Below are 26,531 nucleotides of genomic sequence, written 5' to 3'. Positions count from 1 at the left end.
CTATTGAACCACAGTAACACAGCTTTAAAAGACTCAGCATTAACTCTGAGTACCATATATACTCAATCATAAGCCTGTTCATTTATAAGCCAACCCCCACAAGATGGATAAGTACAAATTAAAAATTTTTATGACCCATTCATAAGACGACCCTATAATTTAGGGGTCAGCAAATTTTGGCTCCCGGGCCATAAGGATGAGCCATTGACGAGCCGAGATGGTTTGTTTACCTCGAGCATCCGCAGGCACAGAGGTAAACCTAAGTAAACAAAGTGTCCTGGCATGCTAGCTGCTTACCCTGAAGGGCCAGGACAGCAACTGGTGGGGACGTATTTTGCGGGGAAGAAGCTGGGGATCAGGGGAGTAACCCCTGTGACCACCCCCCACGTGACCACCCCCCCCCACGACCCCACACTCTCCCCATCCCATCCCTTCCCACCTTATCTGGGGAGGGCCGGGCGGCGCAGCAGCAGCCTACTCCGGCGGGCCGGGCCAGGCAGCGCAGCTGCTTCGGAGGCTCGGGGGAGAGCAGCGTGGCCAGAAGCGAAGCGACTCTGGCCCCGCCTCTTCCCTTCTGGCTTTGCTGCCTCTCCTTGCTCCCTCTGTTGGGGGGAGGGGCTGTGTCCCACCTCTCCCTCTCTATACCCGTTCATAAGCCGACCCCCTTCTCTGATGCTTCCCTTTTTTATTAAAAAAATTCGGCTTTTGAACAAGTATATACGATACATTTTTTTGTCACCTATTCCCTCAAAAGTAAATTTCTAAATGAGTAGTTTAATTGCCACAAAAATAAAATAGAATAAAATAAGGTAATATGCTAAGGCAGATTTTGTTGTCAGTTTTATGCTTGATTCTACTGATAGTTACAACTCCATAAAAAGGAATTCATTATAACATTCAAAGATTAAATGTTCAGCAAAAACACCAAAAAAATGTGATTTTTTTTCTTCTTTTCTGCTGCTTTATGATGTGTAACGGCAGCCTTAAATTTTTTTTGCAGTTATACATCTCAATCTCTCCAAAGGCTTTCCCAAGATCCTACATCAAAGAGAGGGAAATGGATATTTATATTAGATTATGTGGGTCTCTTGGGAAAGTCTTTTTACATCCTCAAGGAGAACAGAAAAAGGCATTTTTTTGTTTTGATTTTTCACAGTTTTCCTTAATGCTGCATATGTGTTTGTAAACATTGTATCTGTTTGTGAATTACACTCTGTTTGTTTTTGTGCACATAACATGTTTTTTGTTTGAGAACGTTCATCCAGTAAATGACACTAGTTTTTCAAGGCTGCTTTGTTTTGTTCCACGTTGGTTGAACTTGTTCGTCAGTGCAAAAACTGAAATGTGATGTTTTGTATTATAGGTCCAGAAACAGTGGAAATCCATTTCATAATTTGCAAGGACAAACTTCTGAAGCTGTGGAAAAATATGGTATGTCTACTGTATTTTCATGTGTTGTACATGCAACTTGTTGCCAACTGTCTCTTTAACAAAACTTGCCTATAAAAATGAGAATTATAACAAAAACTCCATTTAGGGGAAGTACTGAGACATTTTCTTTTATTTTCAAACATTTAAGTTGTAATATCTCTTCCCTTATGATACGCAGTTCTGACAGTTGGCAGTCACTTGACATTCAGGGATTCAGTAAATGAAGCACAAAATGATGTAGCCTTGATGAGCCCCCTTTAAAGTTGTTTCACAAACCTAACATACTACTGTTACTATATATTTGTACTTATGTGGATTGAATCAGAATTGAGACAACTTTTAATTTTGATCTAACTGCTGAACACATTTGCAAAATTTCTAGAAGTTTGAAACTTCAGTTGCTAATTTAAAAGTACAAAATAAGAGGTACAACAGCATTCAGTGCAAAAGCTGATATTAACATAGCTTTCAGTTTAGAAATTGAAATATCAGAAAATGCAGAAATTAAGGTTCTAATAGTAATGTTAAAGTGGTTGTAGTGCACACTGTGTCTTTTTTGTTGATACTTTTAACAGTGTAACTTAGAACTGAAAATATTACATATGTGCAGTGTAGCAAAATTAATTTTTAATTTTTAAACTTTTAAAATATCTTGCAACCTTTAAACTTTATGGGGTAAAAATATGGGTAAGAGAAGAAAAACCATAGTGTTCAAAACAGTTGCATAACTAGCTAGGTTTTCAAGTGTACTTTTGTGTAGATACAAAAAAACATAGCTGCAGAATTCTAAAATTTCCGAGTGTAGTGACCAGTAATTGACTGAAAACCTTTTAGAACTGCACATGCCCAAAGTGATGTTTTTAATCATTGTTACATTTTTTTCTAGTTTACTGAGTGACTGTCCATTAATAAAGACTAACGTTATGGAATTGGAATGCTTAAGTTTTAAACTTCAGCCACTTTTGAATAGTATACAGAATGTTTTTTGAAACAGTTTAAATGTGGGAAGAGGTGGTGTTCCTAATTAAAGAACTGCTGAATGCATCTGGGGGGAGTTGCATAGGTTTTTGGGGGGGTTTTTTGTTTTTTAAAAAGCAGCCCCCCAAAAAAGTTTGTTGTGCTAAAGTATTGAAGGATTGGCCCAGAAGGAAAGAGGTTTTTAAAGAGTTACGAACAATGTAAAACTGTTGGGGGGGTGAGCTTTATAATGAAAATTGAGTTACAACCTTAGCTATAGATTTTGCTTTCGTGACGGATGTAACTCTTTGCAAGAGCTGTGATGTTTCCTTTTCATAATACAGTTGTTCTTGGGAGACTTTAGAAATTGGTCCTCTGCTCTGTCAAGCAGGTAGCAGCTAGTGACTGCTCAGTCATTTTTGTGCCCACAGCACCTCTGAGACCACCCACCTGCTTCTTGTTCTCCAAAAAATTGCTCCTCAGTTGCAAAAAGTTTTGTGGATGGTAACAGCTCCTGTTGAAATCTAGGCCACTACTTTTATGCTGACTTTTCTCCTATTGGCCACTCTGCTCTGAATGATGTAACTATTTGTCATGGTTGGTTTTTTTTAACATAGTCCCTGAATGTATACTAGACAAATTAGGCACTTTATAAAATAAGGGAACATTCCTTACCCCATTTTAGAACTTGCAATCTAATTTTAGGTGTGGGGAACACCAAGAAGGATGATGATTACAGGAACATAATCAAATGGTTATTCCGTTTTAGTATCTGCACATCTTAGTAGTTCCAGTAAGTGACGGCGGGGAGGGTGTGAGAGAGAGAGAGAGAGAGCACAATCACATCCTGTAGGTAATATGGGGGAAGTTTTGTTTTGTTTTGTTTTTTAAGAGCTGTCAGGGGATGGTGAGGATTGGTGAACAGACACTGGGAAGGTAATCTGCATAAGAAGCAACAAGAAAGAAGATAGGAGTGTGAGAAGGAAACTAATGAGGGGATCACAGGTGGAGAAGAGGCTTGATGGAACAAAAGGTCAAACGTGAAGGCTGAAGTGGAACTGTGTACTATCTTTGTTGCAAGGACAGGAACTTTAAATTTGATACATAGGGCAAGAGGGAGCCATTAGAAGAATTTAAAAGGGGGTGATGTGGTCTAACAGCTGATATGGAAGGTAGTTTCAGCAGCAGCTGTGGGTATCAAAGACTGGGAGGAATTTACAGTGATGGAGGTGATTGAGATGTAAACAAGTTATTTTGCCATTGCAAAAGACGAAAAGGAATGGATTCTTTTTTATGATGGGGAGAAAGATGGAGCAAGATTTGGTTATGACCCAAGTGAGAGTTGGAGTTCAAATGACTTCCAGATTTTATCACTTTATGATGGAGACTCATGTTGACAGTGATGAACAGAGGTAGTGGACAGTGTATAGGAGGAAAAATAAATGGCTTTTGTTCATGCTGAACCTAAGGTAAGAGCAACCTATCCAAAAGAAAACCTAGGAAAGAGTCTGAAATGCAAGGCTGGACATACCTCATGTAGAGAAATAAATGAGTCCTAAGGCTAGAGATAGCAGATGCAGGCAAAAGAGCATAAGAATGGCCACCCGGGGTCAGACCAGTGGTTCATCTAGCCCAGTGTCCTGTCTTTTGACAGAGGCCAGAGCCAGATTCTTCAGAGGGAATGAACAGAACATGGCAGTTATCTGTCCCTTATTGACCAAGCCTAGCTTCTGGCAGTCAGAGGTTTAGGGGGACACAGAGCATGTGATTGCATCCCTGATCATCTTGGCTAATAGCCGCTGATGGACCTATCCTCCATGAACTTATCTAATTCTTTCTTGAACCCAGTTATAATTTTGACCTTCACAACATCTCCTGGCAATGAGTTCCACAGGTGGACTGTATATTAGCTACCTTCCAATCATCTGGAATAGAGGCTGATTTAAGCAATAGAAAACGTACCATAGTTAGTAGTTCTGCAGTTTCATATTTAAGTTCTTGTAGAACTCTTGGTTGAAACCATATGGTCCTGGTGACTTCTTATTGTTTAATTTATAAGTTTGTTCCAAAACCTCCTCTACTGACACCTAAATCTGAGACAGTTCCTCAGATTTGTCACCTAAAAAAGGTAGCTCAGGTGTAGGAATCTCCCTCATGTCCAGTGGAGTGAAGACTGATGCAAAGAATTTATTTAGCTTTTCTGAAATGGCCTTGTCTTCCTTGAATGCTCCTTTAGCACCTCGATGGTCCAGTGGCCCCACTAATTAGCAGGTTTCCTGCTTCTAATGTACTTAATTTTTTTATTGACTTATTTATTGCTGTTCTTTTTTTAGTCTTTTGCTAGTTGCTCTTCAAATTCTTTTTTGGCCTGCCTAATTATACTTTTACACTTGACTTGCCAGATTTTCTGCTCCTTTCTATTTTCCTCACTAGCATTTGACTTCCAATTTTTAAAGGATGCCTTTTTACCTCTTACAGCTTCTTTTACTTTATCATTGTTGTTTGCCATAGTGGCACTTTTTTGATCCTCTTGCTATGTTTTTTTAATTTGGGTTATACGTTTAGTTTGAGCCTCTATTATGGTGTTTTTAAATAGTTTCCATGCATTTTGCAGGCATGTCGCTCTTGCGACTGTAACTTTTAATTTCCATTTAACTAGCTTCCTCATTTTTGTGTGGTTCCTCTTTCTGAAGTTAAATACCACTGGAGAGAGCTTCTTTAGCATTTTCCCTCCCACAAGGGTGTTAAATTTAATTACGTTATGATCACTATTAATGAGCAGTTCAACTATATTGACCTCATCCTGTCCATCACTGAATTTTGTAGAAGTGCCATCTCTCTAGCTTTACTCCGTCCTTTGGTGGTTTCTCTTTCTCCACACTCCTCTTTGCTGGAACACATTCACAGGGCTCTATGATTGCATCTCTCTTGTTCCTCTACGCTATCCCTTTTGCTTTTAGGATCCCTTGTCAAAGGAGCATGGCTATCTCATGGAAAACGAGTTTAAAAAGCCAGCTCCTGAGCAACCAGAGGGAGCTACCGAACAGGAGACGCAAACAGGAGTTTTGTGGTGGTGTGTGAGAGCCAGATACGCCTTACTCTAAACTTCGGCAAATAACACCCCTCCTCTCCCCCAGAAAAGAACAAACAAACTAAAACCTCTACAAGAGTAAAAATAATGCATGCTGAAGTCCAGTGGCAGAACAGGGCTATCAAGTTTATTGCACTGAATGCGCCACATACGATTAGCTTCTTTGTAGGCATATGGCATGCGTGTGCAGTTGTTGCAAGCAACTCATGGCCCTCAGAGACTAATATGGGCTCTTGAGATTGCAATGGCTGAACTGGAGGAGTGAAGGGAGACAGAAGTACACAGATGAAACTTTCAGGGACTCAGTAGCGCGGTGTCACCGCCGGTCCCTCAGCCTCTGTGTTGTTGAGGAGGATGAAAGACTCAAAGGAGAATATCAAGCTGGAGGGGAGAAAAACAATCCCATAGTTGGGACCCTCCTTCCAGGTGGTATCCTCTCGCACTGAGGAGACCACTTCTTGGAAAGGGAACCCCAGTCACAAGGAAGAGCCAGGTAATAGTATTGGGGGATTTGATCAGTGGAAATATAGATAGTTGGGTTTGTGATGACAGATAGAACCACATAGTGAATTCCCTGCTGGGTGCAAAGGTTGCAGATCTCTCAAAACATGTAGATAGACTTATGTGCAGTGCTGGGGAAGAGCCAGTGGTCGTGGTAAACGTAGGTACCCATGACGTAAGGAAAGGTAGGATAGAGGACCTTTAGGCTGCTAGGTAAGAGATTAAAGTCCGGAACCTCCCTGGTAGCATTTTCTGAAATGCTTCCAGTTCCATGTGCAGGGACAGTTAGACAGGCAGAACAACAGGGTCTCAATGCGTGGATGAGATGGTCGTGTTAGGGGGAGGGATTTAGGTTTTTTGGGAATGTTTTGAGAGGAGGAGGAGCCTATACAGGAAGGATGGGCTCCACCTAAACCAAAACAGAACCAGACTGCTGGCATGTAAAATTAAAAAGGTCATAAGGGTATTTTTAAACTAAGGGCATGGGGAAAGCAGACAGGTACGGAGGGACACATGGTTCAGATAGAGACTCCCTTAGGAGAGGATTTATTAAAGGGGATACTCTATATCCTAATGAAGAGGAGAGGATAGAAGTTGATAAAGTACAGATAGGAACTGAAGAGAAACGGTCAAACAAGAGTCCCATTTAATCACATCACATGAAGGCAGACAACTAAATATTGAAAAATTTTATATGTGCTTGTATACAAATGCAAGAAGTCTAAATACTAAGATGGGTGAACTTGAGCACCTGCAATTAAATGAGGATGTTGATATAACTGACCTCACGAAAGTTGGTGGAACAATTATAACCAATGGGATAGGATAATACCAGAGTACAAAACACACAGGAATGAGAGTAAGTCCTACTGGAGTGGGAGTGGAACTATACGTGAAAAAAGGATAGTCAAATTTAGTAAAAAATCTTAAATGAATCAAACCACCACAGAATCTCTATGAATAGAAATTCCATACTTGAATAATAGGAGTATACCAGTAGGACTATGCTACTGATCACCTGACCAGGATGGTTTTGATTGATTGTGAAATGCTCAGAGAGATTAAAGAAGCTATAAAAACAGAAAATCCAATAATAATGGGGGATTTTGACTATTTCCATACTGATTGGGTACATGTCACCTCAGGATGGGATGCAGAGAGAAAATTTTTAGACACTATTAATGACTGATTCTTGCAGCAGCTAGTTCCTGGAACCCACGAAGGTAGAGGCAATTTCTGAGTCCTAAATGGGACTCTGTATCTGATCCATGAGGTGAATATAGCTGAATCGTTCAGTAATAGCAACTATAATGTAATTAAATTTAACAACCTTGTAGGGGAAAAAATATCAAAGAAACCCATAACAGTAGTAGTAAACTTTCAAAAGGGGCATTACATAAAAATGAGGAAGCTTGTTAAATGGAAATTCAAAGGAATAGTCACAAGAGTGACATGCCTACAAGCTGCATGGAAACTATTTAAAAACATCGTAATAGAGGTTCAAACTAAATGCACTCCCCCTCCCACCCCCACCCCCCCCCAAAAAAAGACAGTAAGAGGACCCAAAAATACTAACATGGCTAAACAGCAGAGTAAAAGAGGCAGTTACATCCAAAAAGGCATCCTTTAAAAACTGGAAGTCAAATCCTAGTGAGGAAAATAGAATGGAGCATAAACTCTGAGAGGTCAAGTGTAAAAGTACTTTTAAGACCAATTATGCTACAGTTTATCTAGTTAATTTCTTTCTCACTTGGGCCAGGCACTGTTCCAAGCAGCTTTAGAAAAATCAGGTGGCTGTCTTCACTGCTCTCCAGAAGATTTTTTTGACAGTTCTCTGTTTAGGCAGTTGGTTCATCTTGTCCATATTTTGACCCTGGCAGCAAACATACATAATTTCTTTCTCATGGGCCTCTACCATGTTTGGAGACAATAGTAAAAATACTCCAGAAAGGAAAGTTTTTTCTAACAGATAGAATGGTCAAACTGTCATTTCTGATTAGGGTTTTAAAGAAGCAAATTTCACCAACAAGAAAGTCTCGCAACCTGTAGTTTGTCAGCCCTTTTTCCTTAGGCCCAGTCCTGACTGAGACCACTTTACATCATCTTCGAGTAGGTAAAGCTGTATGGAGAATCTGGAAGCAAAACTCAGTCCCTTTTCTGGGGAAAGCCTTGGTGGCTGAACAAGCAATGCACAAAAGCAAGCACCATTCTCCAGGAGCTAGACACTAACAAGCTGCAGACATAAGCCTGACAGAATCCTCAGGGCACACATAGAGACCCTCTCAGAATAAACTCTTTAACTGTAGAAGGTGAAGAGTCTGCACAGAAAAGTATTGGGGCTCATAGCTGTTCAGCTAGCACTATGATGAGTAGCTCAAGTATGTCCCTATAAACACATACTATTCAGAATTGAACCCATGTCAATGGTGACCTATATGTAGTACTATGGCAAAGCCATAGTCTTTTCAGGAATCTGTTCTCTTCAGATGAGCAGAATGAAATCTGCTGTGTAACACACACTTCCATCTGCTGGGCACCAAAATACTTGGCCAAAATAGTTGAAGGGAGGGGCCTCTAAATCCATAAATCTTCATCAGGGTAACTGAGGAGAGGAGCTCACAGTGTGCATTTATCATCCCCAAGAATGTTTTTTTGGCATCCTGTCCACCTCACCACTTTAAAAGGAAGGAAAAAAGCCCAGTTATTGTGAAAATGGTGAGTGGTGTTAGACCATCTGAATATTGCAGGGAAAAACCCTCCCCTTTCCTTTACTTTCCTTTGACCCCACTCAGATAGTTTTTTCAATTAAGTAAGAAGTCCATTCCTGTTCCAGATGCCTCAAACTTGTAGCATGGCTCATGTCACACAGTTTATCCAAAATAACGATATTGGGTGTAGCCAAATTAGGTTCCATTCTTCTCTATCTATAGGCACTTCAATTAGGCTTAAGAGAAGGGGCTAGAATTCAGTTATTCATGGATTTATTTTTCATTTCTAAATGCATCCTTACAAACCTGCTTCACTGCACCCATGCAAAACTGAATAAAAACACGCAATTCCTGCTGCTTTCCCAAGAAGGAAAAAGGAAATTACATTGCTTCCAATTAGGGCTCCTTTTCTTCTCTAAAACAAATTGAGAAGATAGAAAATGGCACAAGACCGGTCTAAAGGTCATCATGCCCTAAAGGAATACTGTAAACTTTTCATCCTGTTTTGCATCACCATCGCCTGCTTGGATCACAGATATTTCATTCCGTGGACCACTAATGATCCATGGACAATAGTTTTAGAACCACTACCTTAAGGATTTATGTCTCTGCCATTGATGATCTTAGGGAAATGTGGCAGTCTATTTTGAGCTTTTGAACCTAGTGCCAGCTTCCTGGAAATGGTTATTTGCATTTAGATCCCCCTGTTTTCTACCATTAGGTCCCCAGTTACCTTGAGCCTTAATTTGATTTTGATAAGGTTACTTTTTAACATTCCTTCCTCACTCAGATGCTTTCAGAGGTGTTGCAGCCAGTAATCTAGATTGTTTTAGATTTCTCCTCTTTGTGGCCATTAGGTTTGCCAGAAGAAGAGGGATAATAACCCTTTCTGCAGTTCCAGAATAGATTTTTTTTTTTTTTCATATTTCCAGTCACCTTTCCTATTTCCCTTTCATTCAACCCTCAATGTACAAAGGAAATGTCATTTCACTATTTTGATATTGGTATTAGTAATATTTGCGCTTTGCCCTTCTCATCTGTTGATCTCAAACTGCATTACAAAGGTAGTAAGTATCATTACTGCGTTTTACAGGTGGAGAATTTGAAGCCCAATAGTGAAATGACTTGTCCTAGTGAGTCAGTGGCAGAGCTGGGAAACTTCAAAAAGTTTGAATCCTTTAAGGATCATAATGAGCTGTGGTATACATCAGCGAAGAGAATTAGTGACTGTTGCTAATACTTGTCAACATTAGATCCCTTCTGCAAGGGTTCTTGTGACCTGTTCAGCTGAAAGTAGGGGGCTTCGCTGGGTGACATGTATCAAGCCTTCAATGCACTCCCTGATTATTCACCAAATAATTGTGTGAATTGGCCATTAGCAGATGTGGTAGTCAGCTGCAGAATGCTGAAGCCTTTTTTTTACCTCAGTAGGCCATGTACCTTTGCTCATATGTGTGTGTGAAGATAATGCTAGTTAGAGCCTTAAGGTCTGTATCGGTCAGAGAGAGAGAGCTCACTGAAGGAAACTTCCTAGCTATTGCACAGTCCTGGACTTGTGTCCACTGACTGTTAACTGATCACTATTTTTAGAAGAAACTAAAATCAATTTTTTTTTCACTCACTAAGTGTATCAGTAGCATATACACATGTTTAAACAAAAGGCAGTGCTTGTCTTGAATTAATCCTTCTGCACTAAGAGATCAACTTAGATAAATTTCTGCTTTTTGTGAGCTGACTCCATCACAGGATATAGGATCCACATTTTTTTCTATACTATACTCCCATCCAGTCCTGCTAGGAGTGTGGGAGTGGGATGGAGGAGGAGAGAATGGGGTGATTTTAAGTGTTGAGGATTGTTTTTTTAACCATTAATTTTAGTTTAGGACAGATAATAGAAATAGGTAAGAGACTAACTGGTTCCTTTTCAGACATGGAAGTAATCAGCTGGGGTGGTCCAAGGGCGCTTTGGGCACGAGTATTGCTGAGTTATCATTGGCTGCCACCTGCCTGACAGAGTAGAGGACCAACCCTACAATTTATGCCACTGGAGACACATCACAGGAAAAAATTGACAGGTAAAATAATTGTTTTTTAAATGTAAGGAGAAGACTAAACAATCTGTACTATGAATGGGGCTGACACTCTAACGAGATGTCCAAACACTGTAAAGTTTATTGCTCCTGTCAAATATCTGACCAGTTTCATGCATGGACTTCGATCATTCTGCTTATTTTTAGATGAAACACATAGCAAAAAATAAGCTATATGGAAGTTCCTGGAAACCCAACAATCTTTCTAGAAACAAATTAAAATTGAGTTATATTAAGGAAACATAGTATCAAATATAGTATTATACTGAGAACTGAACTGTAATTCATGTTTATGTAATGTTTCCAAATCTTTGAATGTTCCTTATATTGAAATGAAATATCTTCCATTGGTCAGTGAGGTTTGTATGTGTTTTTACTGAGCTAACAAACTTCAGGGTTAGTATTAAAGTTCATTTATATGGACCAGTACCATCTGTTATAGTGAATTAAAGTAGAAATCATAGCTGGTCTTGAATGGCCCTATAATTCTTTTTGGCAGCATAGCATTAAGTTTATCAGCTAAAACTATTTTTTAGCATCTGTAATTATTTTATCTTTGTGTTATGTTTATTCAGTGTACTGGCTGGAAATGTTAACTTTTAAGGACTTTTAACTGTTTTTATTTATTTAGAGTTGTTAAGCCTAGGCTTAGTCCAACTTAATGACTGGTGTGACAACCTGTTTTTAATCAGTGACTCAAAACTGTGATCACCCCGATGTCACCGAATGGCCACAACTTGTAAAAGGTAAACATAAAAAGATTTAATGGTATTTTTGTGAATTAACTAAATATTATCATTAGTGTAATACTTAATTTAAAGAATAGTTGATTCATATGACTTGAAGGTAATTGTATAAATGGAATACAAGTAGCCTTTGAAAGGACAGTGTGATGGTTAGTCGAGACCTAACATTTGACCTATACTTTTTCTTGTGTTAATATGAAAGTCCATGTAATTCTCCCCTATGCTGCCTGAAATGTCAGCATCCTAGGACTCATGTTCACCCTTCAACAGCAAACCACTGTATGCCAAAGATCTAAGAAAAGCATTGGTAAGAAGCAGATCACAATTTCAAGCCTCCAACTACTGTTATAACAGTATAAAAAATAATGAAAAATATCTTGCCAGCCTCTTATTAAAATATGCATTTAATTAGTGAGTATTTGCTAAAAACATTAGTCCAGGAAACTTGATGATACTGAAATTCAGTAGACTTGCATACCTTTACTTTTCTCTCCTAGGGAGTTACAGTGGAGGTAAAAGGAGTGGCTTGCAGAATGGAGAAGTTGCTCCCAGTGTTGTTGGAAGTGAGCCATCATTTGAATTTGCTAGCTCATGCTGCAGTATTCAGATTAGTTGGTGTCTTGTGATCACTGTTTCTGCAATCTAATACAAGACTGAAAGTTGTAAGAGCATTTGGGGTCTTGTTAAAACTGTTATTGTAAAGTAACTTAACTCTTCTGTTCAGATTTTTAAACAAATGGTGTTGAAAGAAAACATTTCAGCATGTTTAATTTATTCTTAGCAGTTTAAGTATAATGTAATTGTCTTCAGTATTTTACATTTTTAGAAAAGTAGTACTATATTTTGTTAATTTTTTGATATTAATAAATAGCTGCTCATCAAATTTGTGAACTTCCAGTCCTGTAATGATTGATTTCCCACACTGTTTTAATTAGTGTTATAAGCTTCGCTTGAAGTTTTTTAAACTTGACATGATTCTTACATCTTTTATTTTTTAAAAACATGTCCTGTCCTTTTTAATCTCTGATGTTTAATGAGAAAAATAATAATTAACTAAATCATATTGTAAACAGTACCACTGGAAACCTAGGAAAAAATACTTATAGGGATTTTGCACTTTGTATCTACCGAAACGATTCTGTGAGCTCCTGTACTTATTCTGAAGTTGCTTGATTTTTCCATAACCATAAAGGTCTCTATTACTTTAAAAATAAATAAACTGGTCAGCCTGTAGGACAGCTTGGGGTTGGGTGCCTACTCTCTAGTGATGTCACCTTTTGGAAGACCAGATGGGATGAATATAGATTATAGGAATATACTGGATATACTCTACAGCAAATTGGTGCCAAAGACTGGTACCTGTTTCCTTTTATTTTATTTTTGTTGCTGTTGTTTTCCTGGTGTCTCTGCTTTCTTCTGTTTCCCTTCTCACTTTGAATGTGTTGCTGCATTATGTTGTTGGAAACTGCTGCTGCTGATCTTCAATTCCCCTAATACCAGCAACTATTTTTTGCCTTCCCATTAGTTTATGAAAATGTAGAAGTGAATGGAACTGGCTCACTATAGTGTAGTGTGTGTAATTTCAATTTAAGTCAGCTAGCACATGGATATTGACAATTTAACATTGCAGCTTTTAAGGTGACGTTCAGAAATGATCTTGAGACTCTCTTTTCTAGACAGCTGCTGGAGGTTCGATGTTACAAAGGAAACTTGCTTGTTCATTGGGAGTAGGAGACTAGAAAGTTGTATTTTTCTCATTGCTGGGCAGAAGTCATTTTGCTAGTCTTCTTTTTAAATGAATAGAGGGAAATTGACCCCCATAGCAAGCAAAATTGAACAGTAGCAGACTTAAAATGTTAAAAATCAGCTGGTGATAACAAATGACTTAAAGGGAGAAGATATTGAGGTAGAGGAAAGTAAACGTGCACATTGTCCATTCTTTCCAATGGTTCTGAATATTAAAATTCCAGCTTCAGCATAATTATAAATTTAGTTATATGGTTACCTGGTCAGAGTACATTTAGGACTGTGTATTAATATCAGTTTTTTAAAAAAGAAAAAAAGCTCTGAAAATAAAGAGTTTCAGAATATTTCAGTATTTTTGCACCATCTATCACTGTATAGCACCCAAGTAATACAGTAAGTTTTTTAAAAATACAAAATACTTAAGTTACTTTTAAACGTCTGCAATACAATTTGGGCAGGGACCATGTTTTCATTGTGAGTTCAGTGTCTAGCAGAGTGGGGCTTCCTAGGCACTACTGTGATACAAATAATAAGTAATAGGTTGATGGAAATAAGTGAAGTACAGAAATCCACCAAGATATACGGTAAAGTATAAATGAAATCTAATAAGAAAATAAGACTGCCAGGGAGTAAGGGCCTGCAGCTGAGAACAGTCCTTATACCGGAAACGGTTTCCAGGAGCAAGACAGCAAGAGAGTACCTTAGTTGAAATGATGGAGCATGAGTGAAGAAACTACCTCTCAGTTAGGCAGGCTACCAGAAATTCTCTGCTTCAAAGAGTCCACTTTCAGTTACATGTGGAATGACTATAGGTAGCCATATAATATAGCTATTAAAAGTATAGAGGTGTTATTCTGGTAAAGACTTAGAAATAACTAAGGCTTAAGCAACTATATTAAGATCCACTTCAGAGTGGAAAGGTCATACAGAGTATCTTAAGGTATGGCTACATTGCTATAAAAACCTGCAGCACTTAGTCTCAGAGCTGAGGTCAGCTGACTCAGGCTCACGAGGATCAGGCTGTGGGGCTATAAAATTGTATTAATATAAAACATCCAACTTTTCTATTGGAAAAGATCAAACAATCTCTGCCCATTCCTCTTGATGCTGCAGTTCTCCCAGTCAGGTTCGCTTGTGTCTTGTTTGGACTGAGTTTTAGTCAGTGGCTTTCATGCAGGTTCTGATTTCAGTCAGATGCTAGGAGACGGACACTCCACAGATCTGGGTTTGACAAAAAGGAGGCAAAGTTAGTTATCATCTACACTGAATTAAGCTGCAATCCATTATGCCTTGTAATCCTCTCCACTGGCTTTTCCTTCATATTGAATATGAGGGGTAGTGAGAATGATCCCTATGCTCTGTGTAAGAAAATTTAGGGGTGGAAGAGCAAGCTTTATCCCCAGAAGAGACATTAAAGCATAGTTAATAGTATCAAAAGTTGCTTACAGAATAAAAATCAGTATGGAAACATTTGGTTTATCTTTAGCTATATGTGTACAATGCAAGTACATTAAACGCAGAATTAAAGCTATATAAAACAGTATTATAAAATTATTAAAATCAGTTGTAAATACATAAAAAAAAAATTAGAGCAACTGGATGGGCTGACAGTTTTTTTTCCTTAAGTTTTCTGTAATGTGGCACATCACTGTAGTACATAAGGGCTGATACTTGTATTTGCAGTAGAGTGATTTGGCAGTACATATTTATTTCTTATATTTCATTTGCTTTATCATTTTTTATAGTTTTAGGTGAGCTTGCACACTATTCAAATATAAACTATTTTTGTAACTAAAAATTCACTTGTGTGTTTCATGTTAAAACTTTTCTTCAAAAAAAAAATCTCAGTTACTCAGGAACATTGTAATGAGAATTAGCTAAGCATTTAGGACTAAATCATATGGCTGATAGGCTATATAATGCAATCACAGAGTCATCTTCTCATCTGGAAAAGGCTGATTCCCACCCTCCCAGGAGCAGCTGTGAGAGTTGATAATTCTCATAGCTGACACAATGATTTTGGTACTGGAGAATGGTTTTAGCTGAGGCAGTTTCTCCCTTACTCCCCCTGGGGTGGAAGTGACCTGAATGGGCTGGGCTGGCTTCACTATAACTAAGAAGAGGGTGATGACATGTGGGGGGCATGCTGGGAATGTTCACCTTCTGAAACATCAATCTATTTAAGCTGGGAAGGAAGAGCAGAAAAATACATGTAACCCACCCCCCCTGCCCCTCCCACACACACCGCCCCAGTCTGTCACCACCAACAGCTCTGCGGGATTACAGCAAGCCTAGGGCTGCAGTTCATGGACACAGCATTGTGAGGGAGAGGTGACTAGAATCTATTCTCAGCTACTTCAGGTGTTGGGTGCTTCACACTTTGTTTCTGTTGAACTTTTCTGTCTCTCTCGCCACACAAGGCTCAACCATGTGCAAGATCAGTCCATTTGGCACAGAGCTGTTTTTGTGGTGATAAAGGAACTTCAGTGCAACTTACTAATACAGAACTTGCTGTGACGATTTGGCCCATAGTTGACTGTGAAGCCTGGAAGGGAAAATGACCAACAAAAATCTCTTATACTTTCCTGTCCTATGAGCTTTGAAAACATTGCCTTTCTCACTAGAGAATCGTTCCTGTCTTAATCTTATTCTCAGCCTTTGTCATTACATATTTACATAAGCCATGTTTTCCCCCAGAGTTTAACTAAACTAATAAAAATGAATAAGCAAGTCATATTTCATTTGCTTGTTTATACTGTTTAACAGTAATATAAACATTATAGACCTAGCAATATAGATAACATTTCCTTTTCTGATTTTCCTCTCCAGCATGTTTTAGTCTCTTAGAATAAAGAATGATGCTTAACATTTCTTTTCTGCATCTTGCAGATCACCAGGAGAACCTCACTCTGAAAACATTGAAACTAGCCGAATGTAAGTATAGTAAGCAATAATTAGATGGGTTTTGTGTATTATGTTTAACGCTCCTCTGAGCTAAATGCAACAGCAGCTTTTTGCAAAAATAAATAAACCTTTAAGTGTACATTTAAAAACAAACAAGAAAATCATTTGGCTGTCTCCTTGCAAAACCTGTGCACTGTTGTTGTAGGTGAGTTGGTCCCAGGATATTAGAGAGACAAAATGAGTGAGGTAATATCTTTACCTCTGTGTAGCTCAAAAGCTTCTCTCTCTCACCAGCAGAAGTTGGTCCAATAAAAAATACCTGTCCCACCTTGTCTCTGCAAGACCTATGTCCAATTTAGTATTTTTCTCCAAAAGAGTAGTATTTGGTTCTTAGTCTAGAAATGTAATTCTCACTGAAATAACATTTTTTTAGAAGTTTCATTTCGTACCAGCCAGCAGATGGTAGCATAATACAGTATCTGAAACTTACAACCCTGCGTTTAGACCTAATAGCATGTCAAATTGTACTCCTGAAGAAGAGCTCTATTGAGCTCAAAAGTTTCTCCTTCACTCAACAGGTGGTCCCATAAAAGGTGTTCTCTCACCCACTATGTTTCTCTAAATTATACTTAAGGCCCTACCAAATTCACAGCCATGAAAAACGTGTCACTGACTGTGAAATCTAGTCTTTTGGGTGCTTTTACCCTATACTATATAGATTTCACTGGAAGATACCAGTGTTCCTCAGATTGGAGGGCCTGACCCAAAAGGGAGTTGCACGGGGGTCACAAGGTTATTTTAAGGGGGGGAGGTTGCAATATTGCTACCCTTATTTCTGCACTGCCTTCAGAGTTGGGCAGCCGAAGAGAAGCGGCTGTTGGCCAGGGGCCAAGCTCTGAAGGCAGTAACCCACCAGCAGCAGCACAGAAGTAAGGGTGGCAATACCATAGCATGCCATCCTTCCTTCTGCACTGCTGCTGATGGTGACTCTGCCTTCAGAGCTGGGCTCCTGGCCAGCAGCTGCCGCTCAGCGACCATCCAGCTCTGAAGGCAGCACCACTGCCAGCAACACTGCAGAAGTAACAATAGCAGTACCACAACCCCCCTTCCCACCCATAACCTAGCTGCCCCTCCCCCACCAGCAACAGTGCAGAAATAACAGTAGCAGTACCACAACCCTCCTTCCTGCCAATAACCTTCTCCCTCTTCCCCCCCCCCCCCCCCGCAACTCCTTTTAGGGTCAGGACCCCTACCGTTACAATGCTGTGAAATTTCAGATTTAAATAGCTGAAGTCATGAAATTTATGATTTTTTAAATCCTATAACCATGAAACTGACCAAAATGGACCATGAATTTGGTAGGGCCCTAATTATACTCCTAGAGTTTTAACATCTCATAGCACACATTTGAAAACAACTTGATTAGTCAGATACTTAGCAAAATAGAAAACATCAGGTTTTGTGTATTGTTGGAAGTGGGTTGCAGAATAGAGAGAACGATCCTTGACCTGGTATGGAAACTTGTATAATGTAGTTTGTGCTTGTTTTCCATATTGATTATTGCAACTTGCAAGTTAGCTAATTTCCAAAGCAGCATTATAATTATAATTAGATGTGTTCCCTGTTTATAAGAGCTGAATAGAATCCAGGGCTGCTGACTTTATTGGCCCTGATTATTTTCAGGTTAACTGGAAGCATGCTCAAGTTATGCAGAAATGCTCATTCATACTTCAAAACGAAAAAGAGATTTGAAAAAAGGCTATAAAACTACTGAAAAGGAAATAAATTCTTTTGGACCTTCCTTTTCTACAGGTCAGCAAGGCACTTCTCAGCAAGGTTTCTTTAAATTCTCCTACAGTTGGGAAGAAAAACTCCAGAATACAAAAAGAAACACACAAATATTGTAGATATAAGAGCCTAACTGACATATGAAGAGAGATGGTCCAAAAGAAGTTAATAGAGGAAGGATGACTCAGTGTTAGGGCAATAGTCTAGGAGTTAGGTTTAAATTCAATTCCTTCTCTGCCACAGACTTCCTATGTCATGTTGGACAGTCTCTCTGCTTCATATTGTCAGGATAAATGCATTCAAGACTGCAAGATGCTCAGCTGCTGTAAAATACCTATCAAGCGTAGGAAGAGAAATGAGTCAAAACTGTTTTCCTTTCAACAGTTTGGCAGCCCCATTTTTGTTTTTTTCTGTGATTTTTTTCCTTTTAGAATTTGGAGCTGAAAGGAATGAGAATCTGAGGGTGCCATGTTTGTTTTACACACAGACTGAAAAAATTTTGTTACATGAGTTAATGAGACAGTGATTGGAATCACTCTGATTATTCAGATCCCTGCACTTCGGCTAAAAATGATTGTTAGACACTCAGATTTTGAGGATCTGCATATTTTTGAGCAATAAGTATACAATGAATATGGATATTACACTTGCAGAAATGAAGAACCTGGAACTGCATAACTGAATAACCATATGGTTATTCAACACCGACTGCAGAATTTCTGCAGTCTGCCAGACACAGTTGCTCTTAATACACAAAATGGTACATTTTGTTTTAGTTATGCAGTTCCTGGCACTCTGATTCTGGATGTCTGATCTGCGTAATCATTGTACGGTTAGAACAATAACTACAGTGTTCAGTCCATGTACTCCAGCTAGTAAAGTCTGTCAGCCAGTTAGAATGCAGAGATTGTCATAATCACTTTTCAGTTTTGCTAACTGCACTGTGAATATGCAGATTGATTTACTTTAGTTTACTATGATTTCTCTACTCAGATCCTAGACTGTTAAAGCTGTGTGCCAGCATCATGGATAGCCAAATGCTTTTAATTCACTTCAGCTAAACCAGGAAAACGTACATTTTATATGTTTGATATTTTCGCCTCTTCATGTGACTGCCAAACATCAAGAATTGACATTTAAAAAAAAAAAAACGAAACATTTTTGTGTCTCTTCCCTTGCATTTCCTCCTCCCCTTTCTCCAGTGAAACAGGGCTCTTGTCCCCATAATAACTTTTATTTATCCAAATGTTTCGGTTTCATTGGATTCCCACTTCTAGCTCCATACTTCATTGACTCATATTTGTCAAGTTTTTGTCATAAATGTGCTTTTCACAGACCTCATTCAAGTGCATGGTTTGTCCCTGCTATCTTAGCTGAGTTGCCTCATCCTTTCCGCCCCCTTACTAGATTCACACAATATCCCTTTCTAATTTCCTCCTTTGATTAGTCTCACTTTCAAAGCTTGTTCCAGCTTAATTTGTGGGGGGGGGGTTTCCATTGATGCAGCAAGATCTTATTGCCTGCCTCATCAATATCTCCAGGCTGTTGTCCTGATTCTCACACTACATCAGATCTCCACTGATGCCTCTCACCATCTTTCAAGACAGGTGTCCTGGTGTGTTGATGAGACATTTCATTTCTGTGGCCCCCTCTCTCTCTCTCTCTGCTTATTCTTTTCAGTGTCAAGACTTTGAAACGCTAGGGGTTTTGAGCCCTCCTGTTTCCATCACTACTTTTCTTGTGGTTGTGCTTAGTGCATAGTCATCTCTTTGATGCTGCATTTCTGTCATATTATCACTTGCGAAAGAAGGGAGGGAGGAAGACTCCAGCAGCTTCCAAAAATACACCCAAGCATATGTCCCTTACAGAGAGGCATGACTAGTACTTGTCTGGTCAAGGACTGGGTGGGCTTACATCATATCATCTGCTTTCAGATGTCGCCGTGTGTCTTCAATCATGAGAGTGGCCAATAGCCATCCCAGTCTCTTCCAAAAATGCAAGTAAATCCAACACATAGCTCAACACTCTGGCCACGGCCTCTGAATCAAACACCAATATTTAATACAAAGACTCTGCATTGGCATCAGTTCCTTCTTTGCAGGTCTAAAGAGGGGCTATATCTACAGCAATACTTCCACATCAGAGTCCTGCACAATCCTGTGTTTCACTGTCACCAGGCTGTACCAGAAATTCCACACAGCACCCAGGCAACACATGCATTCAAAGAAAATTAGTACATTGAGGGAGCCACTGATTTCTTTGAAACGTCATGCTCTGTTCATCAGGAAAGCACGATTCAGCTTCCCAACTCAGAGCCATTACGGCCCTTGATAACTGGTAGCAACTTTAGTAATCCTCCACTAAGAGTGCCTATTGTTCTCCATGCTACAGCCACAGAAGCTTGAAGGTTATGTCAAGACTCTCTTCAGGACTGAGCTGCTTCAGCTGCCAGCCTAAAATGTGTTTGTGCCTAGGTTACTTGCAAAGCCACCGCCTTTATGAAGCATTGTTACCCAAAGTTGTCATCTGAGCAGGAATCCATTACTGGATTATCTGTGTTACAGAGCCTGTTCCCCATTTAAGGGTGCTTAAACTTTGTTCCCCCCTCCCTGCAGTAGGTATGTTTTGTTTGGAAATACCTCTTTCCTCTCATTCTGGGACTGTCTCTGGCATTTAACCCTCAATTTCTCATTGTTGGAAGGTACCTTCCTTCCCTATTTTAAATCCATTGTTTCTGTTTTCATATTTCCATATTAGTCCTTGTTTTAGTTTGGAGACAGTCCTCGAGCCTTTGGGTTTCCAAGAGGGAGAGTTTAGTGGGATGAACATCTTTTGGAGAAAGCAAATTACTTACCTGCAGTTCTTGTTCTTTGAAAATGTATTGCATAATTTAACATCTTGCTGTGAAGTTGCAAGAATAAATTTACAGTGGAAAACTTCAAGTTTAAAATACAGGTGTACAAAAATAAATATGAATATACCTGGAACACTGTATGAAATATGCACATAAATATAAAGCAGATTTACAATATATCATTGGTTTATCACTTACCAGTCCTGCTCCATATAGACTCTGGAGGGTTATGTAATTTATTATAGGTCAGTCTTTCTTTGTGTTTTTTTTAAGTGTTTTTTTATTTAGGAGTTTCTGCCTCCTGCTTTCAAAAAGATCTGACTTTAGGACTGTTAAAACCTGGCCCAGTATCCTCTCTGTATGGACACCAGTCTGTTGCAAATGTACCCAACTGCTGGGTCCCACATGCGTCTTACGTCCCCTGGGTCTTGGCAGAGTCTAGTCACTGTTTTAGCTCTGGATCTGACAAGCATACTTCGAGACCTCTTGTCAGAGTCCTTCATTGGCATGGGAGACTCTTTTATACAGACTCCCCAGACCTTGAAACCTGTGCTTTATATCTCCATAGCACCCAGTTGCTTACATATGCTTTCCAAAGCTCTACCTAGGCTGTGGACAACTGGGCTTCTGCTTTAACTAACCCCTTTAGGGACAATATAGCAGGAAAGCAAGGATTGTAGGCTTAGCAAAGGTATTTCTTTAGCACAGAAACTCTACTCTTTAAAGCACTAAAGTTACAGATTTCTGAAAACAACAAAAAGTACCAAGGCACACCCTCCCCATGTCTGAGCTTTCCCTTTCGTGAGTCAGAGGTTGGTCACTGCTCAGGCTGAACAGAGCCCCTCTTGCCCTCTCTTCGGCAAGTCCTTATAGGTGGCAATGGTTGCTCCCACCTGCCCCTGGCCTTAAATAGCCTGTCTTCTTGCCATGTACTCTACTGGAACTCTCCAACCCTCTGCCTCAATTGTGTATGCATCCCCTGTGGGCGCCCTCTGTGAAAAAACATTGTTCCATGGGAGTTGCCAGCAGCTTAGAGACCATCAAATCCAGTAGCTTGATGACTTTTCAGTGATAGTCTTTCAATGAGGTGGTGCAAACATCTCCTGGGCAGGGCTGCTGTTTGGAATGCAATTCAGTAGACTTGCCTTGGGTAAGTGTAGAATACAAGTTCAACGCATAATACGAAATAGAGTCTATAATTTGATACAAATATATCCCACTTCGTCACAAGAACATAAGGGGCAATTTAGGCAGTTGGCTGAGGTGTTCAAAAAGAGCACCTATACATGTTTTGGAGGCACGCAACATCTGTGCAGTTTCCCATGTGGCCTAGTGCTGCTGTAAGCTGACCTGGACATAATTCAATAGGATATATATTTTTAGAAAATAAGAATCACAGAAAAATTAGTCTTATATTTGTCTACATTATTTGTTTGCTTCAGGAGAATTCTAACCACCACCAACCCAATTCAGTTTTGAAACACCACATGAAAAACGTTTCTGAATTTACACTGGGGACAAGACTTTTTAACCTGGGAAAAAATCATGGAGGGTAAGGGATAGAGAGGATATAATACTTAATATTTTATATATTTGGTATCAAGGCAATATACAGACTAACTAATCCTCACAAGCCCGTGAAGTTAATATGAAAAAGGGGATAATATTCACCTGTGGAGACAAAGTTGATGGTGATTTGATCAAGGCCACACAGCTAGTGGGGAAGTCAGGATTGGAGCTCAGGACTTTCCCGATTCTGTCTTGTGCTCATTCCTGCACACTTCACTAACTGAAGAGGGTGAGGAAGAAGAAAACAGAGAGGAAATGCTTGAAATTTTTTTCAATAACTGAACAGACCTTTCAGCAGTTTGAAGTCTATTTTGATTTTGTAATCTCTCAAAGTATCAATAAAAGTAAAAAAACTTCAGTATAATAACTTGAGGGTGCTTCATTTTCACTTAGTAATAAACTGAATCTTAGACAAATAAAAACTTCACCCTTCAACTGAGTTTATTCAGCGCAGTATACAAGCTATTACTTCAGAAACAAAAAGCATCCTCGGGTTAGTTTATTAAAGCTGCATTTTCTTGCATGGCCTTTTCAGAAATGACTGATCTGAGAACTAAGGCACAGCCTTTTTTAAAGGTGGTACAGTCTATTTATACCTCCTACAATCCTGACTACTTTACTCATGATCAATACAATCATTGTCTAGAAACTACATCTCCTATAATTTTTCACCTTATAAGCCATTAAGTGTATAAAATGCAAGAATTTGTAGGATTCAGTATTTCTGAAACTGACGAGGGATAACTGATACACAAATGCGATTTGGGATGAGCGGTGGTTTGGCTATATGGGGGTGTTAATGTAAATAATACAAATATGGAATTTTCTTCTGCATCCATTCTAGTTCTGTCATCATTATGCTAGCCAATTGGAGCAGGCAGACTGGAGACCAATGGCCATTAAGAACGTACCCAAAGTTTGTAAATTAAAACTCTAAAAGGGCAGGTTTTAGAGTGGTAGCCATGTTAGTTTGTATCAGAAAAAATGAGGAGTCCTTGTGGCACTTTAGAGACTAACAGATTTATTTGGGAATTTATTTGAGCTTATGCCGAAATAAATTTGTTAGTCTCTAAAGTGCTACAAGGACTCCTCGTTTTTTCTAAAAAGGCAGTAGCTGTGCTCCCAAATTGGCCTGTGCCTTTGTTGGCCCATGTTGTCTTGTGACTTTCACTATATTTCCATAGCATCATAAAATAAGGCATGAAGGGAGCATCAGATCATGCAGTCTGACCACCTGTATATCACAGGCCACCAGCACCATTCAAAATCCACATATTAATCCAACAACCAATATTAGACCAAAGTATTACAGCTCACAGGGAGACTAAACTGCTATATGCCACAAGCAGAGAATAGCTGGACCAAGTTGCACCAATACCTGAGGCCCCTGCAATGTTACAGAATTGAGATGTGTCCAGATGATCTAGGCAAGTGACATGCAGCCTATGCAGAAAAGGAAGTTGAAAAAAGCCCTGAGTTTGGGGGGAAGTGCCTTCCCAACCTCATCTATGGCAGTCAGTTACACCCTGAGCATATGAGCAGAACCAGCCATCCAAGCACCTGAGAGAGAGAGAGAGAGAATACTCAGAGGATCAGCCCACCCATCCATTGTCCAACTCCAGCTGCGGCCATCCTTGATGCTTCAGAGGAAGGAGACAAAAAAAAAAATAATACATAGAGAGGGGGGAAAAAATCCCGTTGTGACTGGCTGACACCCTGAAGCATGAGATTTAGGAACACAAGACATAAACCGGAAGGCCCCCATAGGGCTGCTGAGCCCAAACCTCTATCGTCACAACCAACTCTTTCATATACTTCCATCCATAAATTTGTCCAGCTCTCTCTTAAAACTAATTACGTATTTGCTCCCACAACTCCTATTGGGAGGCTAACCTGTTCTTCCAGTCTCCTCTCATAAGATAGGCCCTCTATTCCCCTGATCATCCTAGTAGCTATTCTCTGCGCATGTTCCAGTTTGAATTAATTTTTCTTTAATATGGGTGACCAGAATTTTACACAGTATTCCAAATGAGGCCTTACCAGTGCCTTGTACAATGGCATTAATACTTCTCTATCTCTACTGTAAAATCCTTGCATCACATTTGCCTTTTTTGCAGCTGCATCATACTGAAGAGCTAGTCATCCTGTGATCAACCAGCACATGCAGGTCTCTCTCATCTTGTGTCACTTCCAGCAAATGAGCCCTCAGCTTATAGCAGAAATTTTTATTATTTGACCCTAAGTACGTTGCCTTGCCCTTTGTACTGTTAAATTTCATCCCTTTTCTGTTACTTCAAGATCACGTACTTTTTCCTACATAATCTTTTGATTCTCCTCTGTATTAACAATACCTTCCAACTTTGCATCATTAGTATGGCTGTCGATTTATTCCAGTTAACTCCCACGATTAACTCAAAAAAAATTAATCATGATTAATCGCAGTTTTAAACACTTTGTTAAACAGTAGATTACCAATTGAAAGTTATTAAATATTTTTGGATGTTTCTACATTTTAATATACATTGATTTCAATTACAACACAGAATACAAAGTGTACAGTGCTTATTTTATATTTTTATTACAAATATTTGCACTGTAAAAATGATGAAAGAAATACTATTTTCGATTCACCTCATACAAGTACTGGAGTCAGAGTAACAGCCGTGTTAATCTGTATTCGCAAAAAGAAAAGGAGTACTTGCGGCACCTTAGAGACTAATCAATTTATTTGAGCATAAGCTTTCGTGAGCTACAGCTCACTTCATCGGATGCATACTGTGGAAAGTGTAGAAGATCTTTTTATATACACAAAGCATGAAAGAATACCTCCCCCCACCCCACTCTCCTGCTGGTAATAGCTTATCTAAAGTGATCATTCTCCTTACAATGTGTACAATGTTTCATACACATTGTAAGGAGAGTGATCACTTTGGATGAGCTATTACCAGCAGGAGAGTGGGGTGGGGGGAGGTATTTTTTCATGCTTTGTGTGTATAAAAAGATCTTCTACACTTTCCACAGTATGCATCCGATGATGTGAGCTGTAGCTCATGAAAGCTTATGCTCAAATAAATTGGTTAGTCTCTAAGGTGCTGCAAGTACTTCTTTTCTTTTTAAGTATTGGAGTGCAATCTCTTTATCATGAAAGTGAAACTTTAAAATGGTAGATTTTTTTTGGTTACATAACTGCACTCAAAAACAAAACAGTGTAAAACTTTAGAGCCTACATGTCCACTCAGTCCTACTTCTTGTTCAGCCAATTGCTAAGACTAACGATTTTGTTTACATTTACGGGAGCTAATGCTGCCTGCTTCTTATTTACAGTGTCACCTGAAAGTGAGAACAGGCATTCAACTGCATGGCACTTTTGTAGCTAGCATTGCAAGGTATTTACGTGCCAAATGTGCTAAACATTCGTATGCCCCTTCATGCTTCAGCCACCATTCCATGCTGATGACACTAGTTAAAAAAATAATGCGGTAATTAAATTTGTGATTGAACTTCTTGGAGAACTGTATGTCTCTGGCTCTGTTTTATCCGCATTTTATCCGCATTATCCGCCATATATTTCATGTTGTACTAGTCTCGGAGGATGACTCAGCACATACTGTTTGTTTTAAGAACACTTTTGCTGCAGATTTGACAAAACTCAAAGAAGGTACCAATGTGAGATTTTTAAAGATAGCTACAGCATTTGACCCAAGGTTTAAGAATCCGAAGTGCCTTCCAAAATCCGAGAGGGATAAGGTGTGGCGCATGCTTTAAAAAGTCTTAAAAGAGCAACACTTCAATGTGAAAATTACAGAACTCAAACCACCAAAAAAGAAAATCAACCTTCTGTTGGTGGCTTCTGACTCAGATGATGAAAATGAACATGCGACGCTGGCTACAACAGTGCCATGCAGACACCTGTTCTCACTTTCAGGTGACATTGTAAACAAGAAGTGGGCAGCATTATGGTCTGCAAATGTAAACAAAGTTGTTTGTCTAAGCGATTGGCTGAACAAGAACTAGGGCTGAGTGGACTTGTAGGCTCTGAAGTTTTACATTGTTTTGTTTTTGAATACAGTTATTTTTTGTTCATAATTCTACATTTGTAAGTTCAACTTTCATGATAGAGATTGCACTACAATACTTGTATTAGGT

The 26,531-nt window shown here is 39.2% G+C and overlaps 1 protein-coding gene across 6 annotated transcripts in view; it reads left to right on the top strand.

The window, feature by feature from the left end:
* The window catches only part of UBE3A (ubiquitin protein ligase E3A), a 94,211-nt gene that overhangs the window by 22,180 nt on the left and 45,500 nt on the right, over window positions 1–26,531 (top strand). Inside the window, exons 2-5 of one of the 6 annotated variants that reach the window (XM_077814829.1) lie at window positions 1,364–1,431; window positions 11,410–11,524; window positions 12,022–12,087; window positions 16,160–16,204. In XM_077814829.1, coding sequence (XP_077670955.1) covers window positions 16,203–16,204 — 2 coding nt within the window. In that variant the 5' untranslated portion in view covers window positions 1,364–1,431; window positions 11,410–11,524; window positions 12,022–12,087; window positions 16,160–16,202. Of the gene's footprint in view, window positions 1–1,363; window positions 1,432–10,616; window positions 10,764–11,409; window positions 11,525–12,021; window positions 12,088–12,166; window positions 12,187–16,159; window positions 16,205–26,531 lie in introns of those variants that run through there. The other 5 variants (XM_077814810.1, XM_077814792.1, XM_077814820.1 and 2 more) reach the window with 5 other exon arrangements.

This window comes from Eretmochelys imbricata, chromosome 1 (assembly GCF_965152235.1).
Source record: "Eretmochelys imbricata isolate rEreImb1 chromosome 1, rEreImb1.hap1, whole genome shotgun sequence".
NCBI classification, from domain to species: Eukaryota; Metazoa; Chordata; order Testudines; family Cheloniidae; genus Eretmochelys; species Eretmochelys imbricata.
This window is presented reverse-complemented; position numbering and strand designations above follow the sequence as displayed.